Source organism: Strigops habroptila, chromosome 9 (assembly GCF_004027225.2).
Source record: "Strigops habroptila isolate Jane chromosome 9, bStrHab1.2.pri, whole genome shotgun sequence".
NCBI classification, from domain to species: domain Eukaryota; kingdom Metazoa; phylum Chordata; class Aves; order Psittaciformes; family Psittacidae; genus Strigops; species Strigops habroptila.
In genome coordinates, this window is record NC_044285.2 from 9,097,358 (window position 1) to 9,111,525 (window position 14,168).

Below are 14,168 nucleotides of genomic sequence, written 5' to 3' on the forward strand. Positions count from 1 at the left end.
TGGATAGAGCATACTGTAAATGTGTGACTCACCACAGCTTTCACAGCCACCTGTAAGAGACTGCAGATGGCTCTCCTTGCTCCTCCACTTCTAAAGGATATTAATGTGTTTACTGGAAAGGTATCTAGGCCTATTTTAAAGCTCCACTTACTTGGACATCTTGTCAGGTCTCCTCTTTGTGTTGAACAAGCCAAAGATTAAGACTATGTGTGGTGAGCACATACAGCACCGCATGGTTTGAAGTTGGAGAGTGAGTGGGAACTCTCATGCAAGGTGTGGCTTTAGGAAGGACCATTATGGCCCCTGAGAACAGCTCTGCACTGTCAAATAAAGTTTGCAGTGGGGTGCAGAATGGATTATGAAGTGATGTTCAAACAAGATCCAAGCTCATAAGGTACAGCAGGTGTTATTTATTTATTTAATAGGGAGCTTGGGAGCATGCTGCAAACTCTCATCCCATTGAGAGTCCACAGACATTGCACTGACACCGGCAGTGTGGCACAGGATGAAACTCTTCCTGAAGTCACTGAAGACTGGGCAGTGTTAAAATTGCCTCAATTGGAGCAGGCTGTCAGATTTCCCTTTTTAACATACAGTTTTGTGAGCATGGATTTACCATATTGGGAGATTTCTGAGGGTGCTTTCTCTGTGGCTCCTCAGTAATAATGTGTGGGCTTGCACTTTGAGTAGTCAGGCACAGCTCTCTGCTCTTCTTTCTCCACGGAACTTTCTGCGTGAAACTTTTGGAAACACAGTTATCTTTGAGACCTCTATGCATACATAATATTTGCACAATCAGATCCAGATAAGCATATCTTCTTAAGCTAAACAAAATGACAAGCATTTGCTTTAGTCGTACTGCAAAGAGCAGGAGTTGCTATTTAAGTGTCTGGACGCTGGATTTAAAACCCCTGGTTTCCTATTGACTGAGCAGGAACGGGATTGGGCTCCTGTGAAACACTCCCATTGAATTAGGGTTTTGTCCTTGGCACTTAATTTTGCTCTGTGTCTTTAGAGAAATGACCCTCTGTGCTCTGGCAACCTAACAGTTAAGTTCAGAATTGTCAACAAGTAGGCATTTATATTTTTATTTCTATTAATATCCTCCTGGTTATGGCACTCAACATGGTGAGGCCGTTTTTCCACCATAGAAAATTTCCTTGGCTAGGTTTAGGCAAGCATAAACATTTGCTTCCCTGGGATCTGTTACTTAGCATTTTTCAACTAATCAGCATCCAGCAGGATGAGTAAAGTTCATATTAAATGCTTTACTTTATGGGTTTTGGGTCGGGAAGTGTATGTATGTGCATGGTAGAAGAAACCGGTCCTGTGCAGCAGGGTTTGTTTTAATTTGGGGGGTATAATTGTTGGAGTATTTCAGCTTAACTCTGATTCTCAGCACCTTGACTAACTGGTGATTTGTTTGTGTGCTAAATTCTGAGTGTCATACTTCAGATTAAAAGCCTAAAGGAATGAATCTAGTTATGGAGAAAGATGGTTTGCTTTGATCTCAGCAACTCTATTACAAAATCTGTTTTTCTTTTCCTTTCCATGTAGCTCTGGTAGAACTTTTATTCTTCCCTAGCGCAAGCAGGTGAAAATATCCTTTCCGTTCAAGGAAACAGTGACTCCTACATTACTGCTGAACTGAGCCCAAGATAGTCAGCCTAGGGATGGCTTACTTGGCATGGAGAAATGAGATCCAAGTCCTACAGCTAACATTACAGGCAAATCCTTTCTGAGTAAAGTGCTTAGAATTCAGTTAATTTCTTTCTGCTTGTTTTCTTTCATTCACTTTTCATGCTCTTCTTCTCCTGGGTGTAATTTGCCCAGGAAAGGAAATACCTGGGGAAAACCAATTTCTCCGGCAGTGTTTCTAGTTCCACAACATCCTGGGTGACAGACTTTCGTGAGACTGCTTTAATCTGGCAGCTCAGGTTGACATTCCCACCTCTCTGCAGTTGGTTCATGACCCTTCCTCCTCACCGTCTCTAAGAAGCATCATGCCACCTTTCCCACATGGTGTCCAAGATCTTCCTTCAGCAGCGAGCAATAAGAAATGCCTCCTGCTTTGGCTCCAGTGTTGCCTTTCACTAGCAAAGAAGGGTTCTGGGACCAGCTCAAAATCATGAAATTTACACAGGCAAGAAATATGAGGTTTTTACTCCTCCCCTTTTGATTCTGGAGCCTGCAGAGTTGGTGTTGTCCAAACAAGACCAACCGTTTTGCTTTTTAATGACAGCTGAAACTCTCATGTTGTAATGTAAATAAAGTGAGGCTTTAAGGAAGAACAGTAGAGGAAGACTCACAAGAGTTGGCAGCACCACATCCGGCAATCTGCGTGAGTCACTCAGGCTCTGTCAGCAGGGCACTGAGGTCCTCGGTGTTCCATCAACCTGACTTTCAGCTGTTGCAATGGCCAATAATAAAAGAAAAATGTAGGAGAGGCTCATTCCATGTAGGTGGGTAAGATTTCCAACAGCACTGAGATGGAGACTCCTCAACACCCACATTACTTGTTAAAATGCAAATGAGATTCCTAAGCCATTTCTGATTTTTATGTAAATTGTAAGACAAGTGCCTTGGCTCCCACCGGGCAATTGAAGCTGTGCACTTACCGCTTCCTTGCAGACTTCACAGCAGCTCATCAGGAGAGGCTGCGAAACTTCTCTTTTTTGGTATTAGTCCTTATTAAAATAAGCAGAGTTTTTGGCAGTAGGTGCTGTTTTCTTTTACAAGCTTAAAAAGGTGTTAGACATAAGAGACTGCCACATAGATAAATTAGTGTCAGTTTTGAATTAACGAAAGATTGATGCTTTGCTATTTTAAAATACTTTAGGAAATGCTGATTTTTCACCAGTTCACTTAGTCACCTCCATACTGCAGGTGGCTGAAATGAAATTATTCCACTCCTCTTAACTCTGTTCTTGCAGTGAATGTTTGCAATTGCACTGATCCTGCATCTCCAAGTTATATATGTTCAGCTGGTATTTTGTACATACTGCCTGTTCAGCTGGTTTTGTTACTGATGCTTCTAAATGTAAAGCAAGCAAGAGATGCAGTTGGTAGCGAATGGTGCTTTTCTAACCACAGGCAAAAACGTACAATCCCAGGGTATCTGTGATGCCTGAAGATTGTCAGCACCTCACAGACTGGGAAGAAGGAAAAGCCTGCAGGATATTTTTCAGCTAATGGTGTCTGTATTTGGACAAAGAGATCCAATTTTGATCTCTGATATACACCAATGGAAAATCAAAGTAATTTTGCTGATGTTGGGGACATCCTAGCATGTCCTAGCATGTCTTAGAGAAAGAAAGATAACTTTTTTTTCTTTCTGAAAGAATTTTAAAGTCTTGCCTCAGAAAATTCATAGATAAAATGCTTTTTTCTGGGTATTCACCTTTTTTGAACAGTCAAACAATCAGAAGGGGTGAAAGTATATTTCGAGCTTCTCATTTTTTAAGGTATTTTGCCACAGCTTAATAGCTGACAGCACAGCAGGACAAAAACAATGTTGAAGAAACTAGAAAGCAAAGCAGACTTCTTCTCAGAAACCAACACATTCTGTTCCAATACTTTGCATGTTGCTTATCTTCATAGTCCAGTTGAATAGCAGATCTCCCATGAATTGTAAAAGAACTTATCTTCTCATTTTCACAATCTACTTGGGAAAATTGCCATATAAGCACAGGAAATCTGACACGTCTTTTTAACATGAAGTGTTAAGCAGCTAAAATGACAACTGTGTCCATTAAACCATCCAGGAAAGTAGAAGGCTTGCATTTTATAACATTTTAACTAGCTTTTCTTCTCTTACTACATTAAGCTGTCACCACTTCTCATATTTTAAAGTATCTTCGTGACCCACTTTCTTCTCTTAAATATTTTGATAGAGCTAACCCAAAATTATGGAGGTGTTGCTAAGGAATTTTTCATTCTAAAAAAAAAAAAAAAAAATCTCTTCTTACTCTCCTTTTTGCTTTTCACCAGTGTTTTGCCCCTGCAGAAGTGGATACAAGGAAGAAAAGTGGTAAAGTTTTCCATGTTCAGTTCAAGTGAGTAAAGGTGTCACAGAGTAAAGGCTGAAGAAGAAAGAAGACATGTTGTAGCATCCCAAGAGAAGATAGAGCACTATTCTGAGAGTCTCTTCGTGTAGATCTAGCCATTCATGTAGATCTAGGCATTTACCTACTGTAGGCTGCTTTAGTGATAAACATTTTGCAAGAACCACCAGATACACTACTGTATTTCTGTGAGACAGAAAATCACATCCTTGGTGGCTTGCAATTCTGGAAGGCATTCACTCAGTGGCCACTGTTGGTCATTGCAAGAGACAAAATCAGTTTACAAATATTTCCATCAACACAGAAGTGGCATTATTCCTTGTTCTGGTAATTACTGTTTCATTCTCAAAACAGCTGCCACCATCATCCTTAATGTCAGACCTGTGACTTGGTCCCTAGGCCAAAGGAAAATGTTACCAAAAATCTCTGACATGCTTTCCTCATCATCTTGTTGAAGCATACTGCACACTCTTTCAGCGCTTTCTTGAACTCAACAATCATAGTGAGCAGCTTAGGCCATGCATAGCACTCACACTCTCTGTTTTTTAATTTTACACAAATACCTTAAAGTATATAGGAATCTTTGTTTCTTGGTAGTCTGTAATTTAGGAACTTTTGGGGCTCATTGAATGCATTTTTTTCCTTTCTTGGCTTATTTTAACATTGCTGTATTTAATTTGTAGTAAGTGCATACCAGCTACCACCTTAACATTCTGTGCTTGCTGGAAACACATATTAGAAGGAAATCATGTCAAAGTTTACAGTGATAGGACAGAAACTCTTGCCTCTTATCGAGAAAGACACAAGTGGGCCGTTATTTTGCAGTATCAGAGTTTATTTCAACCATTCTTTGTCAGAAAATGCTGTTTTGATTGAGAACAATTAATACATTGATGGGATTTCAAGTCTGAAGGTACCTTATTGATCGCCTGTTCTGACCTCAGCACTTCACCATCCAGGTGGGGACAAATGAGATTGAAATCTGGTTTATTGTACTGCATGTTACTGACTTTCCAATCGTGGTTTGACTATAAAGGGAAAAAAGGTTTTCCTCCTTGGTTTCATAGATAAAAAAGGTCTTTTATCAGATTGTAAAAATAATTTATTCTTCCTTTATCCAGCAAGAATGAGCAAATGGGCTGCTGCTCAGAGACTGTTTGGAGTGAATTACTATCAGTAGTTTTAGCCATCAGGAAGAATTTGTTTAATGAAATTCTGGGATCCACTTTAATCTTCAAGGGTCTGCAAATACCAATCAGGATAGGTTCTCATAATTAAAACGCAATGGTGTAAAAGGAGGAATGGACTGAATATCCAAGAAATATTTACAATCACCTTTGAATTACTTCTTTGACATGAGACCCAGATTTTTAACTTGAGCATTCAGCATAAGGCTGCTGAATTCAGGGGCGAGGTGAGGGTTAGGCAGAGATGGCCTCTCTTTTGGAGGTCCTGAAGAGCTCAAACTCACCACCAAGAGCAGGCACAAGCACAGTCCTTCTGGGCAGGAAACCGGAACTGAGAGCTGAACTGGCTGCAAACCCCAACTAAAATAAGCTCATACATAAACCAGTGAGAAATAGTCTGGGTTTGCAGGGTTTTTGGTCTGCATAGACAAGAGGAAGAGAAGCAGATGTGGAGATGTGAGGGGCCACGGTCTCACAGCCCTGCGTTAGAAGGTGGATATTCTGGTAGATGGAGTCTCGCCCCCTCTGCTAGTCTTGCCTGCGCTTGTATCCCTGCCTGCAGTATTAAAATCTGTTAAGAGACTACTGCCTCCGTTTCGATCTGCTCAAAGACAGAAACAGTTTCAAAATAATTTTGCTGGATGGATACTCATGTAGAAGCTTAGACACTTCTGGGCTAACACGTTTTTTTATGTTGGATATTTTAAGTTCTTGATGCAATGAGTGCAATTCTATACTGTGGGAGAGGGAAGGAAGCAAGATTATAAGTGTCCTCACTTGTCCTCGATGCATTCGAAACCCTTCAGGGAATATGACAAGCTGTCCTCTATAACCCTGCATGCCAAGATGGATTCTTATGACTAGCTGTGTGTCCTCCTTTTGCACTGGAAATTCATGCAGGTGGAAGCAGGTGAACATCACACGTTCAGCCTTAACTGATGTTTACCATATGAACTGGCCTTCGTTTGAGTGAGGACAGAAAAAGCATACAACTGGAGTATAGTTTTGTAATTGGTGTGTAGAGTTGAACTACAGGCCAAGGGCATCTGTTGGTCCCTGCACAGAACAGCTATCTGCTGAAGCCTGTGGAACATGGTATTTAGTCTATAAGGTCATATAGTCAGGCCATTGAGTTCTAGCACCTGAAATTCCAGCCCAGTCTGCTACTCGAGAGCAAAGATGTGGATTCCATTAGATAACTGGACCTAATCCAAAGCCTATTGAAATAACTTATGAGTTTTCTGTATTTTCAATGGAATAAGCCTGTTTTGAAAGTGCAGTTATTTGAATTAATAAAGAAGTTAATTTGCGATACTTCCCTGATTACCCTTCTCCCTTAAGATTTTAAATAGTGAACATTTTTATGGCACTATCCAATTCATGTCTCCCTTCATGGTGTCCCCGGGAATGGCTGCAGATGCTATTTCTGGTTTACCTTTTTATTTGAACTGGAAATGTTTCAGTGACTTTCCAAATGTTCTGAGTTCTTCATTGGCAAAAACTATTTACAGGCAAATGATGATCAAATGCACATGTTATGGCTGGGCCTGGCTGGTTTAATGGATATGTTTGTCATTTTCTTTTCACCCTCAGCTTTATATTCAGGCCAGACGCCCTGAGAATCTGACCTTATCCATTGCCAGAGCAGCATACCATTCCCATCCCTTGCGGTTGCAAGGCGTGAACAGAGGAGCACCATACCAGCAGTACCAGCCTGTCGTCATGCTTGAGCAGGCTTATATCATCCAGTGGGATGGCAGAGCACCTGAGGATATTATCCTGTACCCCATCAACTTCAACAGGTATGTTGTTAGAGATTACTCTGTTTTCAAAAGGACTGGAGCTTTAACAACTTCTCAGGTTGTTCACAAGTGACCTTTCAAATGTCAGCAATTTCTGAGAGCATGGAAGCAAACTGTTAATAGCTGGCACTTACTGATGCAATGAGGTTCCTCTGCTTTCACTTTATTCAGCTTTTTTTGATGTGCAGAGACGTTTCTCTTTCCAGAAAATTTTGAAGCAGAATCCAAGTAAGTCCTGGCCTGCTGTCCCTGAAATCTCTCCAGAAGAGCTCTGGCTCTTGTTCATTTGTTTGTACTAGTTACTGCACACATAATTTATCTCCCGTATATATAAAGTGCAGAAATACATCAGAATCTGCACAGAACTTTGCATCTTCTGTAATCCAAACAGCACTGCAGTCACTGTTTCTTTTTACATAACGTTTAAAAATCTTAGGACTCAGTACAGCCAAATTGAGTCTGTGTTGTATTTATTTCCGATGTTTTCTTCTAGCATTATGTAAAAGCAGAGTATATCCATTTCAGGTACTACTTTTCTCCCTTCCAATCTGTTTCATTTTGCATAATTTCATTTATGGTTTTTAGTACTATTCTTCTTATTACTTGCGTTTTGCACTGGTACAACTGTTAGGGGGGAGTCCTACAATCCAGGCAGCTTAGCAGTGACAGGCATCGCCGTGGTTTGCACAGAGAGATGAGCACCACAAAACCCCGTGCCATCACCTTGGGTTCTGCAGTTTATGTGACTCCTCAGTTAGTGATAAAACCACAACGCAATAAAAGGACAGAGGTGTGCAAATGCAATCTCCCATGATTACACACAACCCAGCCACGCACAGGCTCTGGTTTGCAAAGCAGGTTTTAGATAGTTGACATGAAAGAAGCCAGAGGCACTGAGGACGTGAAGCAGCATGTACCGCTGGTAAATCTGGCGGGTTCCCAAGCCCATCTGGTATTATCCACCAAACCCCACACCCATCTGCTGCTCCTGCAGCAGAGCGGCACTGCTGTGGTTTTAGCTTAGGATAGTTTTGGCAAAAGCTTGAGCTCTATTTGGTTCCCCTGAAATTTGGGGAAAAATACTGTCCTGAGTTCCCATTATGAAACCTCATAGGAATGCAGCTGAGAAGGGCAATGCTTCCTCTGTACACATGCCCATCATAGTCAGTGACATATACCTGGTCCTCTTGATTTAAAGATGTAGTAGCTATGGGGGCATGACCAAGTCACTGGATGATCAGTGTTTGGGCATTCCTGTCACAGAGGAATTATTAGAACTAAATCACTTTTTTCTGTATTAATATATCTTTGTGCACTTTAAGGAAGAGGAAACCCCATTAGTCTCTCACAGGCAAGCTGAGCTTTGCAATTATTATCTGTCTTAAAATAATTAGCTATTTCCTGGCAAATGCAGAGCTAAGTCTTTTGCTGGGTAACTCTATCACTGTGCCACTTAATACTTGCCAAAGCTTTGGCCCGTGGTCTTCAAACACAGATTCAAATCTGAAGGCAGCACTGGGTCTTTGGTAAAACTTGAAGCCTAACTTGAAGTTAGGCTCTTATTCAAGCAGCAACTTAACTACATTTTACTATTGAAAACCACAATGTGGTTGCGGTTCTTTTTGTCTTGTGTGAAACCAGTTATGTGAACAGGGCAAAGGTTTATAGATTTTTCTGATCCAGAAACAGTTGGCAAGGTATGTGTTTTGAAGAACTATAAACAAGAAATATATTGTAACAAAGGAAAACCACAGTTTAACTTAATTTCATTTAGATCATCTTGCTAAGAAATAATTGGGAATGAAACATGTGGCTGCTCTGTGTACACCTCAAGTATGCTGGATGCTAGCTAATGCAAGACTTCAGGCTGATGCAATAGCAATAGTGAAATATCCAGACTATGCAAAAACATGGAGAAGTGAGATTTCTGTGGAAGGGAAAAGGAACTGAGGTGAAAAACAGGATTTGGAAGTTGAAGGAAAATGAGTGGCTGCCTAAGCAGTTCCACGTATGACCTTTATTAAACATCGCATTCCAGTTGTTTCTGGAATGGAAGATATCTCAGATTGTAGAGTCCAGTGTAATCAGAGTTAGAATATCAGGGAAGACTTTTACCTGTCTCAAGTGGCTTTATGTTTTGTTTGTTCTTTTTAAATCCCAAACACTGAATAATCTGCCAAAAAATGAGCTTTTAGCATAGTAATGTCTGTGCAGAATATGTGACACAAACGCAAATATGTTAGATGAACTTTAATTGCAATATTCTGGGATTAATAATTTCAGGCATAACCCAAGTGAACAATTAAACTATTTTTAGTCTGGTCATTGTAAAATGATGGATAGATATATCCGGGATACCGGCTTTCCAGCTAGACAGCCCTCACGCTTCTGGAGCGATTTGCTGTACGCTGGCTAAAGGAAGGTCAGAGGGGAAATAAGGAATTTGACAGGGAGATGTGTACCAGGATTTGGATTTCTGTAGAGGTCAGGCATAGCACTGATGTTGAATACTTGCACAATTAACACTTTCCCTGCCTCTGAAGCACTGTAGAAAAACCCAATAGAACTCATGCCAGTTCAGACATCTATCTACTAACGGACTGGAATGTCCAGATTCCTGGGGTGGACAGGAGCTGGGCAGGGTGAATTCACATGACTCAGCTGAATTTGGCAGTGCTGCTTTCTTTGAGCTATGAATCTTCTCCAGTGAGTTCATAGGCACTGCTTGGGTGGATTTACTCAGCAGAGGAGGACACCAGTTGGAGCACCATCACTGAGCAGATCTTTTTCTTTGTTATGGGCACCTGAAGGGTTGCTGCAGTACTTGTGTCTTGCTCTCACTGATTCAAACTGGGTTTAGAGTAATTCTTCAGTTTCTTCACTTCCACCAAAATATGTAGCTAAACTAAAGTTGCTCTGTCTCCACATGCTGCCGTCTGCAGCCATGTGATGCAAATGAGCTGTTTAACACACCCCAATTTCCCTTCCTAAGAGAGATGTACTTGTTTGCATTCGTCTGGGTAACTGTGTTGCTAGCTGATTAATGGGCAAATATAAAGTCGTGGTGGAGACCCGCAGGCTGTGTTTTCAGGCTGCTGGGGAACATCGCTGTCTCAGCAGAAATGCCTTTTTAAGCTATAGATAGGGTCGTCTGTCTAATGGCTGGGAGTTTCCCTATGAGGATGGGGAGGTGGCTGGGTATTGATGCTTCTGGAAAGAGGTAATGCAGGACAAGTAACTTCTGAATGTTTTGGCAAGAGAACAGAAGGAGAGCTCCAGCTGGAATTTTAATGATCAGGAATGAAGAGTGCTTCAGAACCAGTCCAGATCTGCTGAGGATTGTTCTCATGAAGTATGTGCAAAACTTTCAGGAGTAGAGCCCTCAGACCCTTTCTCCATGGGCTTCATCTCTTGGTTGGAGCAGTTTCTGCCCCCTCAGAGCTGTTTGTATGTTTTCTTGGTTGTTTTGGTTTTTTTCCTGCTTCACAGAAGTATGAGAATTATCTGTAAGACTGATTTAAAGGCTTTCCTCAAAATTACCCCCCTGAAGCACAAAGGTGTGCAGAGAGCATCAAGCTTGTAACAAGAGTGGGAAAAGGCTGGTAAGCCAGGAGGAGAAAATGGAAAACATTATTTAGTTGCAAGTTAAGTGCCTCCTTTCAGGTGCTGGAAAACAGTACAAAGATCGGCCCTTCATACAGTAGGCAAAGTCAGAAATGAAGTTCTTCAATTTAATGACCTAGGCTTTGTGCCTGTGCAAATTTTCTAATCACAGAAGAAGCTAAGGCAAATACTATTATCACAGGCACAGTGCTGTTCAGTAAATCAGCCAGGCTTCTTTGTGCTATCAGCACATCTAAAGATAAGAATTAAATCTCCTCAAAGCACATATCTGGAGTATAGTGTAATAAGTTGTGTTGTTGAAGGAGCCTGAAAAGCAGTGGCAATTAGACTGAACATTCCTTGTTTTTAATGAGCACAGGAAAATATCTCTATACTTGGTCTGTTGAGGCTCAGAGGGAAGGGTTTTCCCTTATTAGAGCTCTCTGCTGTGGTTCAACAGAGAGAATTCAGGGAAATGTGAGCAGCTGATAGTATAAAGTGGATATTTTTTTGTACATAGATTGCCACAGTCCTGCAAGCAGGGGCTTTCCTTTGTACTGCACCTCTCCTGACAGATGCTGCCTCCAAGGACTGTGCAGGGCAGCATTCCCCAGGCTCTCTGCATCCTCTTAGCTTCAACTGGAGGGGTATAGTGAGGCTCATGATATTGATGTTCTTTGATGTCTTGTTGCAGGATTTGGATCCTTGTAAGACCCTTAAAAAAATAAAATGGCAGGGGAGGGCCAAATTTCTTGCCAACAGTGAGCAAAAGGGCAGATGTCTGTGTGTGCTCAGGCACGTGTCCAGCCTTTCCCCTGCCATGGTGTTTGTGCAGGGATGGGCAGAGGTGCACTGCTCAGCTCCTCTATTTGCTAGGCTGGAGCTTTGCGCTAGGGTTTGTTGTCATATTCACCAGTGAATAATCTTAATTACTTGAAAATTCAAGAGCCTGGAATGAGCTTGTGTCTAAATTCTTCACCAGAAGTAGTGGAGCCTTTGGACGCTGGGTGATAGGAAGCCTCCAGGATGCTGCAGCCCATCCAAAGGTGGAGTTTTCAGTGCAAGCAAACTTACACAGCTTGTGTGTGTACTGAAACTCTGGGGGACTCATTATATTTGTATTTGTCAGGGTTGTGTAGGTAGGTGTTTTTCCTACAGCTTCTTATTCAATGCCAGTCTGATTCATACTTTCAGCTACTTGACATTTTTGCGATTAAATTCCTTAGTGGTGATAAGGTCTGGAGGAAAACAAATAACGAGACAAGGCTAGAATGTGCTTATTGCAGACTTGCCCAGTTTATGGATAGTTCCTAAATTGTTTCTTTTTCAGATTAGTTCTAAATGAGCTTTTCCACTTGCTTTCCAGATTGATAAATGCACAGGAAGGCAAAATTAGCGTTTCAAAGTGGAGCTAACAGTTTAGGGCTGTGACTGCTTTCTTGTTCTTGTACATACATGAGTTCTGACCTCGATCCCCTAGATCTGGATGTAATACAACTAACACCAGCACTATTTCCAACAATAATAAGAGCTACTTGGGTTTCATAGCCCGCCCCTCCTGATAACATCTGTAACTCAGAGTTAATCATCCACACAATACAGAAGTCAGCAGATATATTTGAATTCCCTTCTGTCTATTTAAATCCCTTACTCACAGGTCAACCCGTGGATGAAAGCCATGAGATAGTTTGTTTAAAATTGGAAAGAAGCTAAACTGTTTGCTAGAACACCAGTTTGTGAGAACACCAGTTTGCAGATTGAACCATTTTAGTACAGCTGGGCCAAAGCAGCTGCTGACATTGCCGTGTTCGAGTGATCCTGAAGCCCTGTCTTTGTCCCCCCACCTGCATCCCTTGCTGCTCTCTGTTCTGTGTCTTGTGCCTGCAGCTGGCTCAGTGGCAGGGATTAACAAGGTGACTGAGAGAGTCCTTCCTGAGCTGATCATTTTACAGCATGAATTAGAGCAATCTGAGCACCAGACAGCCTCCAGGTGACCGGGCAAACCAGACTGCTTGTCACTTTGAAGACTGGCACATGAAACCTGAAGGTTCTTCCTTGCTTCCACTCTTTTCCTAGCCCATGGAGTGGGGCTTGGGGCTTCTCAGGACCACCAGGCTCTCCTGACCTGACATGCATCTGAGGCACAGCTGCAGGAAAATACAAAATACACAACAGTCAGCAACAGAGCACTTGGAAATACATTTTAAAAGCTACAAATTGAATTTGGATGTGTTTCCTCTGTGAAAGCATGTAGGGTGGGAAAAAAGATGATAAGATGATGTACTATATTTAAATGCAGGATGTTCTTATTTTTGCTTGCATACAATTGTCTGTGAGCCAAGTGGTGGCTGAGTCAGACCCTGGTTTCATAAGTATCAGCTGAAATGTACCTCAGGGCAGGATCCCTTCTGTAGTTTGTTGAGCTTCACAAAAAGCAAAAATCATTCTTTATTGCCTAAGGAGGCATGTGGGTAAAACCAAAAATTTTAATTTCTGTTAAGAGATGCTCTATGCTTTTGAATTTTTAATGACATTTCCAAAATGGCAACATTTAGGAAGGGCATTTAAATCCCAATACGCACAACTCTATTCAGCTAAACACATACCTAATTTGTTGCTATCCCTCTAGCAAGTGGTCTTCCAGAACAGTTTATCCTTAATAACAAGGTCCTGGAAAAAATGGCTGGATTTTTGCCCGGTAGCCGTGTTTGACATCGCAGGGGGGCTGGATGTGTTTAAAGGACTTGAGCTGAAGGTACAAAATTAAAAATCAATCTAGAAAAAGTGAAGCAGCGAGCATCAGCATCAGGGAGCCGGTGGGAAATGTATGTTCAAGGAAAAAAGCTTAAACTGGGAGAAAGTGGTAAGGATATCGCCAGGTTCTTTATAATCCTTCCTCCACTCTTCTCAGTACTTATGAGATGTGTGGGTATTTCTTGCTCCATTTTCCCCACCTGTGACGCTGGTTGGAGAAGAGGTGGCTTGTCCTGTAAACAAGTTTTATGCCAGAGGATATTCAGCCTTGTCCTGCGTAGGTTGTTGTGAGGTTGGAAGACATTTTTGGAGAGAAAAACCAGCTGTATCCTGACTAAGAGCAAGGGGCATTGACCTCCTGTGATTTGTTCTTAGGACGGGTTGGAGGCTGAATGGTGGCTTTGCCTTTTTTGTCTTTTGAAGTTCAAAATTCAGCCTGTGAGAGATAAACTTACCAAAGCAGCACATGGGGATTTCTACTTGGTTCCCATGTTATGAACAGGGAAGTTTCAAATTCCTAGTTGTCTCACTCCCTTTGAAACTTCAGCTCATGTAGATGTTGACCAAAATATCAGAGGAGTTGTTTTTAAATAGGAGTAATAACAGTTGGGGGAGACTGACTCACTGAATGGAACTCTCTTGGTTTTTTGAGCTCTAGGAAAAAATAAGTAATTTTTAGTTGTACTCTATGGCATTCCCTCTTTAGCTCACCCCAGATTTTCATCAGTGAGATCAGGATTTGGACTGTGCACTTCCAT

The 14,168-nt window shown here is 41.6% G+C and overlaps 2 protein-coding genes across 13 annotated transcripts in view; both read left to right on the forward strand.

Annotated features, from left to right (window-relative positions):
* The window catches only part of CEMIP (cell migration inducing hyaluronidase 1), a 114,775-nt gene that overhangs the window by 25,262 nt on the left and 75,345 nt on the right, over positions 1-14,168 (forward strand). The gene's annotated exons all lie outside the window — the stretch shown is intronic.
* Positions 1-14,168, forward strand: part of LOC115612586 (cell surface hyaluronidase-like) — a 49,634-nt gene that overhangs the window by 22,107 nt on the left and 13,359 nt on the right. For all 12 annotated transcript variants that reach the window (XR_003993087.1, XR_003993086.1, XR_003993085.1 and 9 more), the window contains one exon: positions 6,845-7,053. Coding sequence is in view for 7 of the 12 variants with exons in the window: in XM_030497047.1 (XP_030352907.1) it covers positions 6,845-7,053 (209 nt within the window). In the remaining 5 variants the exon portion in view is untranslated. The remainder of the gene's footprint in view (positions 1-6,844; positions 7,054-14,168) is intronic.